A 22,573-nucleotide genomic window follows, 5' to 3' on the forward strand; every position below is an offset into this window, starting at 1 on the left:
AGTAAGATTATTCCTTTAGTCGCTTTTTGTGTAATCGGCAGGAGGAATGAATGATATTTATTTGCCTAAAATATTGTTTAAAAAGGTGGTACAAATATACATAATAAGTCAGTCCTCATAGTTTACCGATGTTGCCGTGCAAATTTATGGTCATCTACGTTTAGCAGTTAAACAATTCTAAAGCAATACCTATTGTGTAGCATGTCATTCGTAATTTCTTAATTGTTATTCAAGATATGTTGGTAAATTTTTTTGCTGACACACCTATGTTATGTCAAAGAAGTTAGCCTATGTATATTTCGTATATTTGATACACATGAAGGCTCCCTCCCACGTTACAAGTGTATTTTATAACCTTTCCAAGGCATTGGATTGTGTGATTCTTATTAAGTATTAGAGAATTATTAACGTAGAATAATTATGTCATGTCAATAAAAACTAAAAAAAATGAAATTTAAGTAGCCAAATTTGTTGATAGTTTTATCTTTTAGCCATGATTTATAGAACACCTATCGCAAGTGTATAAGAGACATATCACAATTCCGATGGTGCATCCAATTAAACGATATATAGAAAAAATAGAGCTATGCACTCACCTGCGCCAGTCTATCATCTTCGCTTACAGTGTAGACGCCGCTGCACTCAACATGGTCCTCCGGCTTGTCGACGGAGGGTGAACGGCGCCAGCACGCCGCACACACCGCCACCAGTACCCCGCATAGGGTCGCACTGTTTTAAAAATATCAAAATATATAATGTCGGCATAAGTCACAAACAAAGATTGGACCTTTATAATTAAATACTTGTGTCAAGGAGCTCCGTTCATCCTGAACTAAATGTATTATTTTTTTAAAAGGACCGATTATAAACACTAATTTACGCATGAATAAATTGAAATAAGTACGTTAATGTGTCAGTTGACGACCTCCATAGTCGAGTCCTTTCTAATTTACTTACAAATTAGAAAGGATTATTATTACTAAATGAACTGTTTTATTGTCTCAGGTCTGAGTGTTTGTCATGCTGTCGTTGTTTCCGATTTCCATAACAAAAGTACTTTACTCACTTTGGTATGAGAGCAACGTATGTAATGTTGTCTTATATTTATTTTTAATTGTACATATAAATTAATAACAGCAAAAAAATTGCGCCCGCAATTGAATTAACACACTTTTGCCTCAAACGTCAAAACATACTCCACCATAACCACCACACAGGTTATGGAAGTTGATGATCGCAATATACATACATATTTGGTATACTCCTGGGAACAACCATCAAGAAATTCGTGCTTATTGTACCATGCGGGAGTCACATCACTTATTAATGTGGAATTGGCTTGATCCGTAAGAAACTGCTTTATGTCGATGCAATAAGACCGAAAAAGACTTCGCACGTTTCGCTTCCGCTTGAACCGCGGATATGAATCGCTCGTCTTTTTTGCTTTTATTACATATACGTAAAGCTTATTCTTACCGTTTTAATGCTATTCTCTGTCGATAAGACTACATATGTCACTGCTTTCCAAGTGGTCCAAACCCATTCGTTCAACCCATAGATATAGGAAAAAGTTCAAACGCCGGGACCGATTTCGTTCGTCTGTGCTTTCGTTTTTATTTAGTGCAGATTATTGTACGCTTCCAAATCTAAATATTTATAATATTGTAAAGGAGGCAGGTTCTCTCTTCCGTGGGATGAGGTTACGCAGCTCCAGCGAAGTGAAAACTCCAAGTTGTTGTTAGAAGATTTATTTTCACCTTTGTGACGCCAATACAATTTCACCCTATATCCGGAAGGTCCGGGCAGTTGTTCCCAAGAAGGGACTTGACTTCTGGAAACCGTTCCGCGAGATGATGAATTTCACCTTATATGAGCGTAATCAGAAGGTCCGGGTAGCAGTTCCCAAGAAGGGACTCAACTCCTGGAGGCCTACCACAACCTCTTAAAACAATATTACTTTAACCTTACATTGACTTTTCGTACCACAACGCGCTTAAAGCAAGCTTATTTGTAATGTTAAAACTATGATGTTTTATTGGCAGCTTTGTGACTATTCACTCAGTTCGTACTATGACGCGACTTTGACGTTAAAGTTATTGCTCTTACGTCAAATTTAGCAATCTTAAAATAGTTACACGGATGCAATGGAAACAATATTATTTTCAGTTTTATTGTCTTAATATTGATTGTATTCAAATTCATTTATTCCAAAATTTACAAAATGCATTTATGAACAATAATAAAATGTATAACCTAAAGATCAGCACAAGGCTTCGTCAATAGGTAATGTAATACAAAAAAAGTGAGATTCACGTGAAATATACTTAATTTAAAAAGAAATCCCGCCCTGTATATTAGTATATTGATTTGTAATGATTAAAAGTTAAGTTGAACTTATTTAATTAAATTTTTATTGAATTGATATTCAATTATTTTTTGTGAAATTACTCCACTAGTTTGTTATAATTATTAATACAAAGATCGAACACTCAGAAAAAACACTCAGAAAAAATTCCTTCGATCCGGTCGGATTCGAACCGACGTCTTCTTGCATACCGTGCCAGACGTTTGTTGGTATAACGTCTGGTCACGTTCCAAGGTGACCAAGGGACTTCAAGTATCCTGATAGTACATACTACACGAATTCGAACCGAAGACCTCTCTATTGAGAAGTAACCGTTCTGTCACTAGGCTGCCACCGTTCCTTAATTTCTCAATCACAGTACTCAATTGCTGACTCGAGTTGGTTTATCATTCCAGTCGTAATCGGCGCCCGTGACCGCGATAACAGAGTCGCTTTAATTTATATTACCACCTTACCCCCTTCAGGTGGGGTATTATTCAGATATTGCTAATAGCATACGAAGCCATGTTTACGTTGCATCTACTAGTAGATCGACTACTGGACCGTGCAGATATAAGTACATTTTGGCACTCTTTAGCTTCAGTAACAGTAGAACTCCTTGTGAAAGAGTTCGTCCAGGGTAGTACTGCCACCTTACCTATTTCTGTCGCCAAGCATTAACGTGAGCGAAAGTCAAAATCAAAGAATCATTTATTACATAGGTAAAAGTTTTACACTTCAAAACGTCATTTCTTAAGCTACTGCTCGTTCACTATACTGACCTCTCTGAGAAGAACGAGCAAGAAACTCTAGGGATTGTTCTTTTCAAATAAACTTAAATGCTATAGAATACATTTTGAATCATATTTGAGTGAAATCTAGACTCACGTTGTCTTTCCATATATCTTTATCTAACGCGTAGTCTACAATTTTCTAATATGACTTTTCAATTAAAATACTTTTGATGTAAGTCTTTGACTTTTATATGTAAGTTTTAAACTTAGGAAATAGTATCTTAATATATGCTCCGTAATCTTATTGTAAAAACGTATACAGTTCCCCATAAAATAATTGTTTACCTTAGTTTATTTTATTACAGCATTACTGTGTTCTGGTTTTGAAGGGTAAGGGTGCTGATGAAATTACAGGCACATGGGACTTGTCAACTTATGTCTCAGGGTGATTGATGGGCATTGGCAGTGCCCCTCCGATCTTCGCGATATAAAGCTCTGAATAACACTGCAACTGTTATGGACAGGCGTGTAGCTTACCTTCAAACGCACGACTTGTTCATCCCGTCACTTAATATTATTAAAAAGAAGATATTTTTAAATAATTCGTTTTAGACTTTTACGTGGAGCGCACTATAAGTTTCCGGAATGAATAAGAAAAAAATACCATAAATGGTCAAAAATGAACTTATTGTTTCTTAAAATATTCTCCGTTAGCGTTAATGCACTTTTTCATAGGAATGAACCAATTTTGAAAACATTTATGCCACTCCTCCGTGACAATCTCTGAAACATATTTTTCATACTCTTCGACGGCCTCTTCAGGTGATGAAAATCGTTGACCGCGTCCTGGTTCTTAATTTTTAAAAGGAAATAAATAAAAGTCACTAGGTGCCAGGTCGGGACTGTACGCGGGGTGGCTCATAAGGTCAACGTTGTTCACCTTCAAAAATTCATTTGTCGGTCTGGCCGTGTGAGAACTGGCATTATCGTGGTGCAAGACGATACGGGGTGAAAGATGAGGCGTTTACGGTTATTTTTACGGAGTTTGTCAATAACTTCCGGCAAACAAATGGTCGTGTACCAATCACTATTCACGGTACAACGATTCTCCAAAGCAACAGTAGTCACGTGTCCAATTTTATTAAAAAAAGAAGCAATCTTCCGCTTACAAGCATTTTGAACGCGCGCCACTTTGGTTGGTTAAAGACCCATACGCTCGATTGCAACTTTGCATTGGGATCATAACTATAAATCCATTTTTCGTCACCTGTTACTATGTCCCACATCAAATTTGACGTCACAAGTGACGCGATCCGTTTTTTAAGCCTCAGCCAAATTGTATGGGATCCACCGAGAGCACAGCTTTTTCACACCCAAATGTTTGTGTAGTATTTAACTCATGCCTATACCTAAAGATGCCCGAATTTCATGGTATATAACATGCCTGTCTGTTTTGATCATACGGCGCACAGCATCGATGTTTTTGTTGTTCACAGCAGTGGACGGGCGACCATCACGAAATTCGTCACTGAGATTCACACGACCGCGTTTGAGTTCTGCAAACCAGCTATAAATAGTCGTGTTGCATAGTGCTTCATCGCCAAAAGCAGTTTGAAGCCGAGCGAAGCACCGCTGAGCTGTTAAATTACACTTAAAGTCGTAGAAAATCATATTACGTAAATTTTCACGAGTTAAGTCCATGGTGATGTAGACAACCAATTTCTAAAATGACGCCACAATGTAAAAACAAGTGACAGGCAGATGAAACAAACTGTATTCTACAGCCAAAGAGTTCCATTTTCAAATGTTGTAATTACTTTTTAAATGTTGTTTATGTAAGTGGCCAGTTTCGGAAACTTATAGTGCGCCTTATGTATTTTAGCCTGTTTTTAGGAGTTTATATGATCCAGTAAAAACATCCTATCGTGTAACAAATTAGCACATTCTTTGGACAATATCCTTAGGTGTATCGTATATTTTTTGTAAGACCGTTATTTAATGGTAAATACCTAAACCGGATTAAATCCGGAAAAATAGTTTCATTTTCTAAAAGCAATATTTGTTCAATAAATATCAATTTCGTGCATAAGCAAATTGACACCAATATCTATCTACAAACGATACACATATTGTGTTTTATTAAATTGCTTTTCAAATAATAGTAGCCCAAACCCGCACCAAAAATGATCTTATATATTTAAAGCCAAACCAAAGTAGCACATTCTCTAAAACATGCCAGAAAATGTTCGTTTTTCTTTTAAATAAAGAACGCGCAAAGAACCTGGATTTTGCCACCCTACAAAATTTAAACCTAATTTTTTTTCATAACCAAATTATCTCTCTAAATCGCTTTTTTACCATTTAGTTTTTTTTTTACTAAAAATTAAGTGCGCATTTGATCTCCATCTCACCTTATGAAAAGCGGTCGACGATGGAACGTGCATACCCAAATAATGCCTGTTCACTCACCATATTTGGCTGTTGCATATATCACCGGTGTAATAAAAAATTATCATTCCATCTCTGGGGCAACGTGATAACGCCTGTCACTAGATAGATATCAACCCATTACAAATTTTATCACTATGATAAGAAACAACAAATTGTGTTATAGGACAACGTTTGGAAACTTATATAATTAAAAAAGGTTAATTTTACGCTATAGTGTATTATGTAACAATGATTTATATATAATACACCTATTAGGTTACTGTCCACTTCCATACAACGTGTGTTGCTATGTTTTATGAATTAGAAATAATATTTAATAATTTTAGTTTAGCGTATAAGAAAAATAGTAATAGTTGATAATGCATGGATGGAGAGAGTGAAGGAAGATAACAATCTTATGTCGCCAAAAGAAAAGTCTTCCGTAAGATTTTGGGACTAACACAGAGGAAATATGGTAGTTAGAGGATCCGAACGTAACAGAAGCTGTAAGACATCGTGTCTTAGCCCAATATTATCGGAAAAATTAAGTCCACAAGTCCACTTAGTTGGCTCGAACTTCTCGAAAGGATGCCAGCTCAATGAGCGTCGCCTTATTGAGGCGTGAAAAGGGCCTACAAGACCGCCCTAATGGTCGATGACCCGTTGGTCGGCCCAAATACCGCCCTGAACCGAAGTACTACAATAAAATCGCACAGGACAGGGCGCGCTAGCGCCAAGTTGTATCGAAAGCCAGGACTCGCTTCGGGTAGCTGAGCCACCGGAATAAGTAAGTACCTAACTATAACTTATTTATTTGTGGAAACGCACGTAGTATGAAAGTTGACCGCCTAGTATAATAAGCGCAAGTGGGACAACTCCCGCCTGCGCAGCACGTAAATCGTAAACGCCTACATAGTGTGGTTACATTATTATTTTAGTTGTACGTACAAGTTGTACACATAATTTGAAAATAATAAGGCTATTCTCGTGCTAAATTGAAATAATTATTGTTAAATGCAGTAGGTACTTGCTTATGGAGTATGATTATGAAATGAAATGCTGAAAATTCTGAATTTGTGGCACACTTGTTAACTCGAGTCTACTACTTAATACCATTTTTTAAACCCAACTTAATTATGAATGGCGCGTGTGACGTATGACCCACGCTATGCAACACAAGATTATACGAATGTGTCAATCCATGCACGACGCGCGGAGGGTGTCCGCACGAAAAAGAAATACGCAAGGGCTGGCTACATCTACAACATATTTGGCATTTTAAAAAGGTAGCAATATCCCTTACAACATTGTTCCTGTTTTATTATTTTATAACATACTTTTGTTTCTTATGGACGTAAACCCGTATTGTAATTATTGTGTCCTCTAGATACGTCTGCAGAAAGAAATTTCTTTTAGAAATAAGCAGTGGCTTTTGTATGTGTGTTCCTTTTTATTTAATGTGACTTGTATTTTTCTGTGCAATCAATTATTAAATCATGAATAAACAATGTCGACAGCGTCATCATTCAAAAATAGCAAAATTATATTACAAATACAATTTTCCTGCTATTAAATCAGGAATTATTCTAACAGAGGACCATTTCTCTCAAGCTTTTAGCTGTACGAGCCGGGAATCAGGATAATCGTAAAAATAGTCGTTGGCATAAGTTTGGATTAAGGATACTTTGCGATTTTTAGATTAAACTATTCATTCTAATCCCTATATATCGCCCAACGCATTGCTGAGCACTATGGAATCAAGATTGATATAAGGCGGGTCTAGGACATGAAGACGTTCGTCCTCAAAATAATTTTATATCGTTTGTCACGAACATGCCACCTTACAAAATGGCAATTTTTTCACTACAAATAGCCATTACACGTTTTTATTAGAGTCATAAACAGGGAATAACACTAAGTCTCTTTTTCCGCATTCTGTTGCTGCCAGGTACGCACAAACACACACGCACGCACGCTTGCGTTATCATAAAAAGACTTGTGAAGACGGTTCCGAACGAAGTAGTCATCTAGTCCCTTTAAACCTGATAAAGGCAACGAAGCTTAATTGTACCGGAAACCTTTATTATACGAAGCCCTTCCTAATCGTATAAGCTAATGCGGTATCCCTTACCCTTCCGGGTATAATATAACTTGTTCTACCTTAGATACCATTCGCCCTACAAATAGGCTTCAAGTGTCGAATTAGCGGACACGACGTTGCCTCTCCACTTCGGAGACACTAGAGCTGCTTCCCGTGGGATTCGAATAATTTGAATTGTTTATTCGAAACTACCTGTAGTCTACGATATCAATAGGTATTATTGTAACTTGGTATTGCCATAACTACAACTATTACTTAATTTTGATCATCCGATACGGTATCTTAAAAATAAGTTTAAAGTTTAAATTTTAAATAAGTTTAAAGACATAAATTTTACAAATCTTTACAGTTAAGGACTTCATTTCAATTTATACAAAGGTAATTTGTATCGCAAATAAAAAATTTTTCGAAAAATCGATTGCACCAATAGATATAGTCGAAACCCTAACATTCCTGACGTCTTAACCGTCTATTGTAAAGAAATAGTGTAAAGAAATTCCGGCTTTTTGATTGAAATATATAATAGGTAATATATTTTAAATTTTTATTGAATTGATATTCAATTATTTTTTTGTGAAATTACTCCACTAGTTTGTTTTAATTATTAATACAAAGATCGAATACTCAGAAAAAGTTCCTTCGATCCGGCCGGATTCGAACCGACGTCTTCTAGCTAACCGTGCCAGACGCTATACCAACTAAGCCACGGAACGAACCAGCGGTCCTCGCGAATTTTTCTATGTGCTTGCATCGTTTGTATTTGGTTTTTCAACGACTTTTTTAGTCGTATCGCCATCTATGAGAAATGTATAGGTAATGTATTTAAAAATTAAATTGAATTAGAAAGTTTCTTAAAGTGTCACTCCCTATTTATGCAATGAGGAAGTCATACCAAAATGAACTATAAGGCTCACATGTCAAAAGTAAAGGTTGTTTAACCCTTTTTTTTACACTGATCTACTCGAATCCAATTACACGAAAGAAGTCCAGTATTTCGGGGCATCGACTGTACGTCACTAAAATCTTAACTCCGAGCGTGTAATCCGAGGAAGAAGTTATCTTTCGGCATTAGTAATTATTCCTTCTAGTTTCACTGTGAAACTATGCACGACATAAAAATGCTTTTTTAAATAAAAGTAGATATAATATAAAATATGTAGATATTAACACTGAATTGCCGATATGTTATCAATACTTTATCAGCGAATTAGGAACAGTCTTCGCGTATACATACAGTATGAACGCCATTCTGTACACACATGAAATGGATATTCAGTAAGATCCTGTTTTTCTTTTTCTCGGTCAATGTGTCTACCATGAGTTTACTTTCACAGTTGTCGCTATAGTCGAATCAAAATAGCTTAGTGACACGTCCCATGTATTAATTAATATTGCTAGGTATATTAGGTATTAATAGTGTACCAATTTAATATTATTAAATGATCTCTAGCGGATCTCTATCTGATTACGTGCAGGCTAAAGTTAAGTGAAAAAATTTACAGGTAAGTGTTAAGTATAAGAAATTTTAAAGATCCGCAATGAAGATCATCGTGCATTTTTTAATATTTAGTGAATAACAATCATACCTTGATTACTTGATTACTTCTTAATCATTTAAAAAATATGTTATTTATAATTGTAAGGTCTTCGCGATTGTAACACATAGATAGGAAATGAAACTCTTTTCCGGATCTAAATCTTGTAAAAAGCCGTAGCCTAATGGTTTGACCTACCGCTTCTCCAGCAGAGGGTCGTGGGTTCGAATCCGGGCTCGCACCTACGCGTTTCTCGGAATTTATGTGCGAAATTTAATTTGAAATTTACCATGAGCTTTCCAATGAGGGAAAACATCGTGATGAAACTTGCACGTCGAAGAAGATTCAAGAGAAAAAACCTGTGCCCAGCAGTGAAACATATAAGTGGGTTGTTGATGATGATGAAATCGTGTGCATTTGTTTTTTCTTTGTCCTTCATAGGTCCCATGATCACAGCTGAATGTCAGCTTAGTAGCTGGAGATGGCTAAGGCAGTGATTGTATCAACACTGCACTAGCTTCCTTCACATTCGTATTCCACTTTTCATTTAAATCAGGTGGAGTGGAGTGTGGAGTCATCTGCCTGTCAGGTATAAAAAAAGAAAAAGCTTACAGCCAGAATGACATGCGAAAAAATAGGTTCATTTCCCATATTTGGACGTAGTTAAACAAAAAGGATCCAATCCACATCCAGTCACTTTCGAGATATGGCAGTTTGTTTCAAACTCTTGTTTTATTTTCAAAACTTATAATGTCATGTAACTCCAGAGATATTTATTTATGTCTATATGTTGGATTTTTTGTTGATCTTCGAGGTTAGACTTTGGAAACCGTTTTGTACATATAACTCATTTTTTGATAATTTTATGGATTGGATCAATAATTATTATTTTGCTTGCTAGATAATGTTTACAGTACCCGACGTTGCGACTACTTGTCTTAGAAGACCCGCTCTTCCATATAACGTTATTGTATATCAGTAAATAAAGATATGAAATATGAATTTACAAATGCAGTGGAAAATAAAACTGAAATACATGTGTGTATTTGTGTGTGCGCGTGCGTGCATGCGTGCATGCTCTGTTGTATTTTCTCTTCACGTACCATCGAGTTCATGGTTCCTTAAAAATAATTTCACTAACAGATGTTCCTGTACTTTATGGGACATCACTAGTTTAAAGAAAATTATATAAGGTTACGGCTTATATTACGTATTACAAATATCACAATTAATTGCAATTCTAATACAGTTATAAAATTAAAGTATGTTCTGTTGTATTTAACCGCGGCAAACACGTTCTTGATGGTTATAGATTAGATTAATTAAATAATTATTTGTTTTCTATTTTTACAATGTTCAATCGCCGCGTTCCTATATTTCGTGTTTGTTATTAGCATTACACAAACTGAAATTTTGGGTCTTTTATCAGACGCCATTTCATTCAGTCATTTTGTAAGCAAAGCAATTTAATAAATACTGTGGAACAGAACTGTAAAACATATTTACATTTTGTAATTTTTATTCGTAGTACTTTTATAAATTCAGTGATTTTTTTTATCTTTACATACATTATCTAATTCAAAAACTTACACTATAAAAAACCTAAAAAAACAGAGCTTCCAGACATTAAGTGCAAACTTTTTTTAAGTAATAACAATACCACGGGCTTAAACGATGAAAAAAGACCATGGGTCATTTATAAATGTCATTTGTCATAGATTCTCACGATGTTCTTCTTAGTGATTGGTTGACTGAAGAAAAAAGTTTACGATCATTGCTTCTTTGTAATTTTTTTTTCTAATTCTAAATAAAACGAAGTTATAGCTGTCAAAGTCACCTTGCTGTCTTGTATCGGACTATGGCGACTACGTAAAATATTTATATAATTATTATCTTAATTATTATAATATTATTTATATTTATATGTTATTTCTTCTTGTAACCGCTAGAAGCGCTGTACAATGTGTCGCACAAAATTGTTAAAGAAAATGTTTAACGTTGTAATGAAGTTTTATTGAAAACGTTAACAAATACATAGTTACGTTGGCAAAGAAAGAAAGAAAATACATTCACCACAAACGACACAACAAAAAAAAGAAACAAAATATATTCAAAACATTCAAACTTAAAACGTAAATAAATAGTTACTAAACAAAACGAAAAACAAAAATAAGTATAAGGGCACTAAATACATAAAGATACTTTGTATGGTGCCACAAACAAAAGGGTCACTAATCCAATATTTACTGGTCATACGGTTTTGAAATAATCTGGTTATTTATGTTTATCATTACATGCACTATTCGACTCTAATATGGTCGCAAGGAACACGACAACTTAAAATATGGATCCAGGTGGCTTCACCAGAATTTCCGACTCTTGACAGGTTCTTAAAAACTGTCAAAAGTTTTATTAGATGCGGAATAAGGGTAACAATGTGCGGGTTCAAAAAATGTACAAAAAGTAAAAGTTTTATTTAAAAGTGTTCAGCAAAAAGAAACAGACACAGCTACATCAGTTCTTAACCAAATTTGATAGTTGATTGCGCGTCCCTCAGTGTCTTTATTAGCGATAACACAATGTAAACAAAACTATTTTTTTATCTACGAACATTGCAGTCAAAATTATCCAATCTCATTCCTTTTCCTAATAAATCTAAGAGAGATTATGTCTCCCTGAAGAATTCATTCGTCTATAAAAGTATAACGAGCGTGACCAGTGGTTTCAACGGATTGAGTTTGATATAGATGATGTGAGCGGCAATTCTTTGCAGGCCTATAAAAATGTTACGAGGTGCTCCAGGTTCGTTGCGAATCACTGCTGGTGAAGCGTCAATAGGGATGCGGACATAATATTTTTATGCCGGCACTGGGCGTTGCAGCTGCTTGATTTCATAAACTACCCGCCTACAAAACCAGCACACGTGTGGCACTCGTCAATTTTAAATTACAGTACCGGCACGCTATGATGGCCGTTTTGACAGATGGTGAGGTCAAATCTCAATTCATTATCGAAAAAAATATAATCAAATGCGAGTCGCGTCTGTAAGTTTTTAGATGTATTACAAGTATTGCAAGGTGAAGCAGATTAGAAAGTTTTAACAAAACGAAAATAATAATGTTTACTTAGTATATCGTCAATTCGTAACTGCTTAGTTTTGCAGTTTGCCGGAGGTAGAAGTTGTGCCGGACAGCGATCCCATATTCATATTCATGTTTAAAAGTAGCGAATTTCAAAAAACAAATGCCGAGTTGTGTCGTAAAATTATACATCCATAAATTTTACTGCACGTCACTGTTGACAACAATGTACATCAATTAGCTCCTTCAACGTAGTTATAAAATAATACGAAACTTGATGAGCGGACAAACGTCAAAACGGCCATCATAGCGTGCCGGTACTATAGTCTCTCAGTTTAATAGGTATTACTAATATATATTTTGCGAAATGTTAGAGTTCGTTCGTTTATAGCAGTTCAGTTCCTTGTGTAAGAGTTAATTTAGGGAAGTACTGCCACCTTACCTATTTCTGCCGCTAAGCAGTAATGTGCGAAATACTGCGTCCCAATTTTAAAGGTGGTGCTGGTGAAATTACAGGCACATGTCAATTTATGTTTCAGGGTGACGGGCGTATCGCCAGTGCCCCTCAGATTTTTGCGGTTTAAAGCTCTGAGTTGCACTGCAACTACTATGGACAGGCGGTTCGCTAACCACCAGGCGTACGAGTTGATCGTCTCGTCACTTGGTATTATGAAAAAAAAAATGGTTATAACGCTTTTTCTGATAATTAATATTCACTTAATGCGATTCCGTAACTCCTTAATACATGTGTAATTTAATTAGCTCTGTCCATACAGCATATACTGTATACCAATCTCCATAGATAACAGAAGCTGTGGCATAACGAAGAGACTAGCAATTGCTAAGGAACTATGGTAAAACAATGTTGTATTAGTATAGTGACACCAGTATGAGTAACGCCATAATGTGAGGCAAAATGCAGTGCCAGCAACTGCTACGAACAAGCGTGTCTCTTTCCACAAGGCGCGCGACTAAACGACTAAGTCGTCCCGGCACTTGATATCATAACCTCCTAAGGCCGTGTGTACATTGAAATGTTCATAATAGGTGAAGTAATTCTGACATATTATTCATGATTACGTATATTATACCGCATTCAAATAAAGCGCTGTATATTCTTTATGACCATAGATAGGGTATCTAGAAGAATGCGTTTTTCATACAAAATTCGGGGCATACTTGCTTAGGCCTGAAGCATAATTACATTTACTACCTTTTCATGAACATTGAGCGATTAGCGCTTTTCCCATTCTTTTTTGCTAGGTCTTAGGAGTATAAATAAAATCGTCCGAAATTCAAAATAACCAACCTGATAAAAAGTATATTAACACTGTAATGCGGTGTCTCAGTCTGTGATATTTCAGGCTGCGTGTGGTTGTAGTAGTTTCTCGCGTGCGAGGCAGCCGCAATGGCGGCTAGCCGGTGCGAGCTGCCCATGGCCCAGCCGAGCGGGCTACGCTGCGCACCAACTGTGGCCAGCCCCGCCACCAGCACCCAGCGGTACCCCGAAGCCACCACCACACAGCACGGCGCCGCTGGCGCGACTACCTTCTCCAAACCCTCGCAAAGGGTAAAACTTTATTTCCACTACCTCCTTTCCAAATAGCTAGTCCTAAACCCAAATTTTATCAGCTAGGCTTCCCTTTGACACGCAGGCTCACTAGGCACATCTGAAACAAAATTGAAAGCTTGTAAAACGCTGCAATGTTTCGCTGAGCTATTATGCATTCAGAAACTTAATTTCAATTAGGGTGATTAAATTTAGTCCAATTGAATTTCAAAAAGCATTTCGCGGACGAAATTGGTCGTTTGAGCGTATTTCAATGTTGAATGGCGCGTGATCTAACTGTAAAAAGTTTAACTCAAAATTCTACGGGCGCGAGCGTCACGAAGAACAACAATAACTCTAATTAAATGGACTCGTAACAAATTTCAGACAAAATTAACCGAATTCGTAATTCATTAACGTTGTTGCTATTTCATACACTTGAATATTGATTTATCCATGTTTTAGACAATTTGTACAACGATACCTGCAACGATATCGTGATTTTTTACATTACTAAAAAATACACTGATATTTTTGAGTAATGTAAAAAATCACCCATCAATGCACGCGTAGCATTAAAACACTAAACTTTTGCTCTACAAGTTTCAGTCATTCAAAAACTCTTTTCTCAACCAAACTGTAACAGCTGTTGTCGCTCCAAATTTTATAGAAAACAAGTTATTTGTTTTAATACCGTGTCAAAATATTTCGGGCTAATAAAAAAGGCAATGTATCTGTTACAGTTATTTTTATATGTTGTCTATTATGGTTCATGATGACGAGATGAAGTAAGAACTGATATCTTTTACTATTTCTATTGCATCCAATACATAACAATACCATATATAATTATAACTTTTTTCTAAAAAATCGACCTTAAAACTTTGTGGAATGTATTTACTAAGTTTTATTTAAATCGGTTAACGAAAAGTGGGTGAAATCCATCAAACCGGATTCAACCCCAATTTGCCATCCTTACAGGTGGAATATTTCATTCAAATTTGAATTGTACGCCTTTTCTGACAAAAAAGGAATCCTCGAAATCGGTTCATAAAAGTCGGAGTAATCGCGTGACATACACACAAAAAGAGTACTAACAGTCGAATTGAGAACCTCCTCCTTTTTTTGAAGTCGGTTAAAATATGTATTGAATTTGCTTACAATCTACTTTTACTATTGGTAATCTGTTTGCTAATTCCAATATTTTTATTTTACAGAAACCAAAGACATTTAAAAAATTTCGAATTATTTATTGACGAAATTGTAATATTTATACCTAATAATAATATTATAATGCGTCCTGAATTTCTTTTTTGATACACACTTCCGTCTATTCACACACAAAACAAACTGAAAACCTTTGTTTATAATATATACGAATACTTCTTGTATCACCACACAGCCAATGTTTTAATACTAAAGAGATCAATTTAGCTTACGAAACAAAACTATCAAAAGTCAAAACAATTTTACGCCACGCGCTAAAACCGAACTTAGGAAAGGAAGCGACACAACCGACGCTTCCGAGACTTCGCGCCGGAATGAAGCCAGATCCAACCCTCGTGGAACATCCAATATTGGGACCGACTTCCCTCAACGATGCATGTTTAGTTACTAGCTACCACCCTAGTAGACATTACTGCGTATTGATTGAAAGATAAATGTAGCATACGGTACTTGATATTGATGAGTTTACACTTCGAAGCATTTCCTATGTACTTAATATCAATTGTTTTGTATTGTTAAGAGTTAAAACTATTTTAATCATCAAAGTACACCATTTGAAATATTAAGTGTAAATTATATACATTCCATTAGGAACGTGAACCATATACATTATGGAGTTACTTGGAACTCTGAAACCAGTAGTGTATTGACTGAAACGTTGGCGCAAAACATGCGCTCCCAGTCACTTTCCCGGCAGACTTCACTCCGAACACTCCGCAAGGTACGTGTGGTAGAAATTTATAATGGCTTTATAGGTATGTACTCGAAATTTTAGCTCGCGAACGTTTAAACTTTGGCGCCCAACGTGGGTCGCTTTTACCGCACAAATGTTTTGTCCATGTAGGTAGGTACAAAAGATACTTTTATTTCTCTTATTAAACCCTCGGTCACAAATATTTGCGATATTGCAAATTTAAATACTGTATTAATGTCGTGATGTTTACGACTGCTATTTTAGTAAAAATAACATATTAAATTTATAAATATAACAGCTATGTCAACTTCATTGCCTAAATATTCTTGTAGTCTATGGAAAAGTTTATAACTGAAAAGAAACTTGGCGCCCAACGTGGGCCTAGTGATTCTCTTCGAAAAGGTTTACGCTTTATTGTTTTATCGCTGAACCTCACGCAAACTCGCATTTCAACCCAAGGATTATATGTTAGTTCAAGGCCACGGGAAGGCCTTGTTTATTTGATACCTTGACGTCTATTTTTAGACAGAGACTTTCGAAGAGTTGGTCGTTGCCGACGTAACTATATTTATATCGAATTCTAAGGTTTGCCGCGTATACTATACGTTGGCAATAAACCTTTTTTTAAATAAAAAGAGCTCATTACTAGATCATACTTATATTGATCATTGACTTATATAGTTAAGCATGCAGATTTTTTAATAAATATCACTAAAATATCTATATGTATTATCACTTTTCTTTCTACACATATATTTTATTAGTACTTATTATGTAGTGTATTTGTTTAATTTTTATCCTAAGGTGGCCTGGAAAAAATTGCTACATATCAATAAGACCACCGGTTGCACGTTAACTTACTCATTTTTATACTTATGTTACTTTTCTGTGTTGCCATTATAATTTTAATAATCTTATATGCACATGAAGAATTTTCCATTAATTCATAAAATAAATAATACCGTTCGTACCGTGGCTTAGTTGGCGTAGCGTCTGGCACGACATAGATATGGCTAGGAGACATCGGTTCGAAGGAAGGTTCCATCTTTGTATTAATAATTATAACAAACTAATAAATAATTATATCGGAAATTAAACCATATTTCGCATCTGAATCCCGTATATATTTTTATTCAAACAAATCAAGGTTTACAGTACCCATGGTCACCGTGAAATTTTTAATTTAAAACGTTAATTATACCAACACAATGTAATATTAAACCGTCGTTATTTTTTTTTATTTTAACGGGTAGGATGTAGGACATATTTTTCTGTATCTAATCTACAATTGGAGAGGATGTGGGTTGTATTTTTCTGTATCTAATGGAGCAATAAACATGTTTGACGTAATTCCTCTTATGCCATTCTTCCATGAGGGGTGCGATATTACAAACTACCGTATTTATGGTGATTGATTGGAAGTAACTTGTGCTCTGTGCAACATTCTGAATATCATTTAATCATATTTATTTAAAAGACAATATCTTCCATTCTTACAATTTATTAAATGTACAAAGCAGGACATTCGGTAATATCATCTTTTTTATGAGACCAAATCACGGGACGAACTAGTCGCGCACCTGGTGGTAAGGGACACGCCTGTCCATAACAGTTACAACACTACTCAGTATTCTAAACCACAAAGATCTGAGGGGCACTGCCACTGCGCCCGTCACCCTGAGACATAAGTTGACAAGTCTCATGTGCCTGTAATTTCACCAGTCATCATTTTGAAATTGATTTGTGCAAAATGTAAACATGTTTGCGTAAAAAAAAAAGGGAATAAAGTGTGTATCTAGTGGGGAATAAAGACTAACGCATAAATATAAATTCCACAACACTGACTCGTCTTCATTTGAAGTTATATAGGTTGTGAAGTTTATATATATACGAGCCCTATACCCCACCTACGGTGGGGTCGGGCTTGGCCTGCGGCGCGTGGTCGGTTTCAGATTACAAGGTGTGTTTATGCTCTTCGTTGGCACAGTGTACGTATTAAGTACTATGTGCGCTTTATGAGGAGTTTCCAGATTTGATCCCTGATTTGAACCAAACAAATATTTTCAAATTGGTTCTGGTCAGGGTATTCTGGTTATTGCCCTCAGAATTATCGTTACTCTGGTACTCATGATGATGATTCTGCTAGTTGCATATTGGATGTAATTTTTTCCTTAGATGACTCAATGTACTCGTAATTTTCCATTTCCCCAATATCGGCCTTGGATATGACATTGATTTGCCAGTGTTGTGTTTGATGTTCCTTGATCTGCTTTTAATGTTCGTGTACATCTTATATTTTTACGTGTTCTAAGTACACTATTAGTTCGTTTTTTTCGGTCTTGCTCAGTCCTCGTTAGCTGTTAACGCCATTTTCATTATGATTATAATATTTAATAACATTCGTCAAATTGCACACAATCCAATACATTTAAAAGTATAGCTATACAAACAGAAAACATTATTAAACTCCTGGGTACGATGCTTCAGGGGATTATACTCGATATATTTTTTTACCTCTACTGTTTGTAATCGTCTATGCTTCTCTTCTCTAGCTTCTCTATAATATTAAGCCTACTTTATTTCCTTTCAAGTTCTTGGGTTTAAAAAAAGGCGCGGTAGCCTAATAGTTTGACCTACCGCCTCTCAGACAGAAGAAGTGGGTCCTCAACCCGCATTGGGCCAATGTGGCGGACTGTGGTCTAAACTCTCGCCTGAGAGGAGATCCGTGTTCAGCAGTAGGATGTAGAAATGGGTTGATGTTGTCGTCTTGAATTTTCATAATTGCTATACGTGTAAAAGGAAATTGACCATGAAACCTATAAACTGCTCGAAACTTTGGTTTGTTAATATCAATAATAATCCATATCTACATTACTCAAAAATAATGATTAATTAATCTATTTTCGAATCCATATCTCCTTCAAAAACCCATTACGAATTGCATTACCTAAAGTAGGTTCTTCAATAAATTAATTATATCAAGAAAATGATTTGCTATTGCATGCCCATCGGGGATTTTGTTTAATTACCAACGAGCACTATATACTTACTTAATGAACTTACATATGACAACCGAAAATGTAATTACAAAACTTCGTTTCAATTTAAAACCACATTCAATGTTTGATTTTGGCTTTAAACAACACGTATTAAGTGACTTGAATCGAGTGAAATTCGATTACATTTTTGTAAAAGTTGATTATAAAATAAAAGAACGTCTTTGTAGATAATAACCCTCTATAGAAATCAGAGTCGCTACAAATGGACAAACTTATCTAAGCATCCCGAACTATCTAATCTGAGCTGTGATAGCATAAGTTCCCGGACAATGCGATACTATTTTTCGGAATGGGTTCTCATTTGCGAGGCGGCATTGTGCGCAACTAAGCCCATCCATATGAGCGATGCCCGCCATCGGTCATTTACATCTGGACGCAACCCTTATAATGTTTTGATGTTGACGTCATAAAGCTGATATAATTTAAAAAGGTCGCAGTGACTTCCTACCTTTATTTATTTATTTATAACGTATACATTTTACTATAGTAGGTAAATATACATAATACTACTTGCATTTCTTCTTATCGTATCGAAGGCGCCCAGTTACACGAGAAGTTTTAGCACGGCCGCCCAGTTAACACGCCTTCATGTACATTCATGGCGAATCTGAATTTTATTTACTAGGCAACAACATTTAAATTCCTCTGAATAATACAACCGCGCGGTCGCCGAGTGGAGTCCGCGTTGCCCCCGCACAGCGACCGCGTGCGTCTAACTGTCATAGCAAAACACGCTCTATTTCTTTAGCTTTTACGTTTTAACTTAAATGAGCGTCCCGGGCACGCGAGAGAGGCTGGCTTGAATGAACTACGCGGCGGCTGCGCTGTTGTGACGTAATTATTCATAGGAATTTAAATGTTGTTGCCTAGTAAATAGTATTCAGATTCGCCATTAATGAAGGCGTGGTAACAGGGCGGCCGCGCGAAAACTTTCGCCTGGTGTTTCGGGCGCTTATGCTTGCCATCATGGTGCCAATTGGCGTAAGTACTCGCCGATTGTTGTCTAAGATGCACCAGACTTACACAGGTATAGAGTAACTTGTGCGGGGAAGCTCCTATTGTCCACTCCGGGAAGAAAACGAAGAAGACTACTTGTAAATAAATCGAATATTTAATAGTATTTCACGATAACATATCGAATATTTAAATAACGTTTTTTTTTATAACACCAAATGGCGGGACGAACAAGTCGTGGGCCTGGTAGTATGCCACACGCCTGTCCATAACAGTGCAGTGCCACTATACATACAATAGACAAGGTGACTGTACTTCCCTGGACGAACTCTTTCACAAGGAGCTCTACAGCTACTAAATAACGTAATAAGTATTTAAAGTAGTGGAATGTTTTATAACCGTCTGAAATTAATTTGATTAGATAATTAATTCTACAGTTTAAATGAATCCATGAGCTCAGTGGCCCAACGGTTCTTTATGCTTTAGGAAATAATAACATGCGTTCGTCTACATGAAAATCAGAAACGTATAAATAACTTTCATATACATAGGTATTTAACATTATTTTAGAAGATAATATGGAGTGCTTTTTGACAAAAATATTCATTTCTTGTAATCTATGGATTGATTAACTATTTAATTGCTGCGGAAACAGATGCTTTAAGTATTTAGATCTAAATTGCAGGCACACATGCATTAATATAATGTCACATAAAGGTGTCAACTTACTGGCAAATTTTGTTGCCAGCAAGCACTCATGCCAGGCCTAATCAGGTGTAATTTGACCTTTATGTACGTAATAAGCTTTATCGCCACCAGAAGCGGCAGCACTTTCAGATTTTAGCTTAGGAATGAATATAGCAAAAACTCAAGCTTTATGAAGAATTTACGTGTTACAAGAAACATAATGACAATAATAAATATAATAATAAAAAAATAAGAGTATGTATTCAGATGTCCCAGTACATTTAAAATATAACACATAAATTGACAATCACTTAGTAAGGGCAACTTAAAATAACTTTTTTTCTTTCAAAATCTTTCTAAAGGTGTCTCCCATATTTACTCGATTTTTTAACGAACGGCACGTGTGACCAAACTAACGAGTAAATTTGTAAGCAATAGACGCCACATTTTACTTGTCGATCAAAAGAGATTAAACACAATCGAAAAAATGTGTAATAAGTAGGTTATTGATATCGTATTTTTTGTAAATCGACACGGGTCAATCGTCAAAAAACAAGTAAATCTGTAGGCACCTTATGATAACGGATTATCCGCATTAGTCGCATCGCTGTCGTATGTTACATCTGGGAGCTTATTTACTTAAAAATACGTCGTTTAAATACGTCGTATTTTCGATCAATACGAAATTCTCTACCATGAGTTAATCTCTCAAAGATTAAGCTTGAATTTCGGACTAATATTGCGGCGGCTTTGTAACGACGGTTGCCTTCCGGCGCTAAATTCTAAGCGGCCATTAGCAATGCGGATAGCGTTGTTGTCTTTTTAGCTGGAGCCGCGCTCTAATCGCGTTTCGTACACCTTTATGTTGCCAAAAATAAAGTTGCATATCATTTTCATGTACACCTAGAATACATACAAGATAGCCTATTCTTAGGCAAACTTATACAATTCTAAATCAAGAAAAATCCATCCAAATTTCCGTTCGATAACAAGTGGCGCGACATTTATAATAAAAGTGTCAACTGATTTTTGACAATCGTTGTTTGCACTCGATGTTCTGTTATGACGATCAAAAGGAGTAGGCAAACTTTCTTCATAACGGATCTGAAAAACATGAAATTTCACAGGGGGCCAGGATTAAAATAAATAAATTTCTTTTGAATTTTTAAAAATTATTTATAATTGAGCAGTGCTATGTTATTTTGTGTATATGTTAACTTAAACATATTTGGTGGTAAATATCGTCGAGTTACAAAATATTTTTTTTTATTGGTTCACCAACATCTGCTTACACTAAGACTACAACTAGGAAAGTACAATACTGCCTTAATGCTAAGTGTAACAATTCATTACAGGTAAACACCGCATGCTATTATTGTAAACATGTAATGAAATATATTAAGATTAAATAGTAACTACGTCTGATTATTTAACAATATAAAAGAAAAAACAGAAACGAAAAAGTATCTGCCTATTTAACAATTGCTGCGAACAAGCGCGCGGCAAAACTTGCTAAGTGATAAATATATTTCTGGGGGCCGTACACTCCTACTTTAGAAGGGACGTTGGCGGACCGGATTAAGGGTCAAAACACAAAACTGCGAATCGCTGCGATGCGATTTCGTGCGGCAAGGCATCTCATTGCCACGGTTCACGTAACCATCCCTTCGACGGTCATCAACCGTACTGAACGTATTTTTTAAACTAGCACTGCTGTTATTAATAAGAAAGTATAGAAAAAAACACAAATAATAATAATAATAATAATAATTTATTTATTTCCACAAATGACAGAACCAAAAAATTACAAGAAAAGATTAAAAATAAAAGTAAAAATAACAACAAAAATTCTAATTATAAAGTAGTTGACACTGTTTAATTGTGGATCACGGTATTTAGTAATTGACGACCCTGTCTCTTAAACCAGGTGAACCTGTATCTTAAGAGACAGTGATTCAATCTAATGAGGTATAATTTTTGGATCACAGCAAAATAGTGAACAGTGTAATACACAACATAAGTATAAAGAAAGAACAATAAAATAATAAAAGAAAAATAAGTATAAAGAAAGAAAAAACAAATGAGATTAACATCGCAGAAATGCGCGATGCGGAGCTATTCGCAAATTCTTGCGATGCGTCGTGTGAGCTCGTGGATTTCTGCGATGCGACGTCACATC

The 22,573-nt window shown here is 35.8% G+C and overlaps 2 protein-coding genes across 4 annotated transcripts in view; one reads left to right on the forward strand and one right to left on the reverse strand.

The window, feature by feature from the left end:
* LOC113230663 overlaps window positions 1–13,661 on the reverse strand; it is a 42,208-nt gene extending 28,547 nt beyond the window's left edge. Inside the window, exons 1-2 of the mRNA XM_026464684.1 lie at window positions 13,534–13,661; window positions 597–729 (exon numbers count right to left, since the gene is read on the reverse strand). Coding sequence (XP_026320469.1) covers window positions 597–729; window positions 13,534–13,661 — 261 coding nt within the window. The remainder of the gene's footprint in view (window positions 1–596; window positions 730–13,533) is intronic.
* LOC113230662 (probable beta-hexosaminidase fdl) overlaps window positions 1–22,573 on the forward strand; it is a 190,870-nt gene that overhangs the window by 142,044 nt on the left and 26,253 nt on the right. The window contains exon 1 of one of the 3 annotated variants that reach the window (XM_026464682.1): window positions 13,707–13,794. The exons of the other annotated variants lie outside the window; for them this stretch is intronic. The gene's annotated coding sequence lies outside the window, so the exon portion shown is untranslated. Of the gene's footprint in view, window positions 1–13,706; window positions 13,795–22,573 lie in introns of those variants that run through there. 3 annotated transcript variants of the gene reach the window in all.

Source organism: Hyposmocoma kahamanoa, unplaced genomic scaffold, assembly GCF_003589595.1.
Source record: "Hyposmocoma kahamanoa isolate Upper Pololo Valley unplaced genomic scaffold, ASM358959v1 64, whole genome shotgun sequence".
Taxonomy (NCBI): Eukaryota; Metazoa; Arthropoda; class Insecta; order Lepidoptera; family Cosmopterigidae; genus Hyposmocoma; species Hyposmocoma kahamanoa.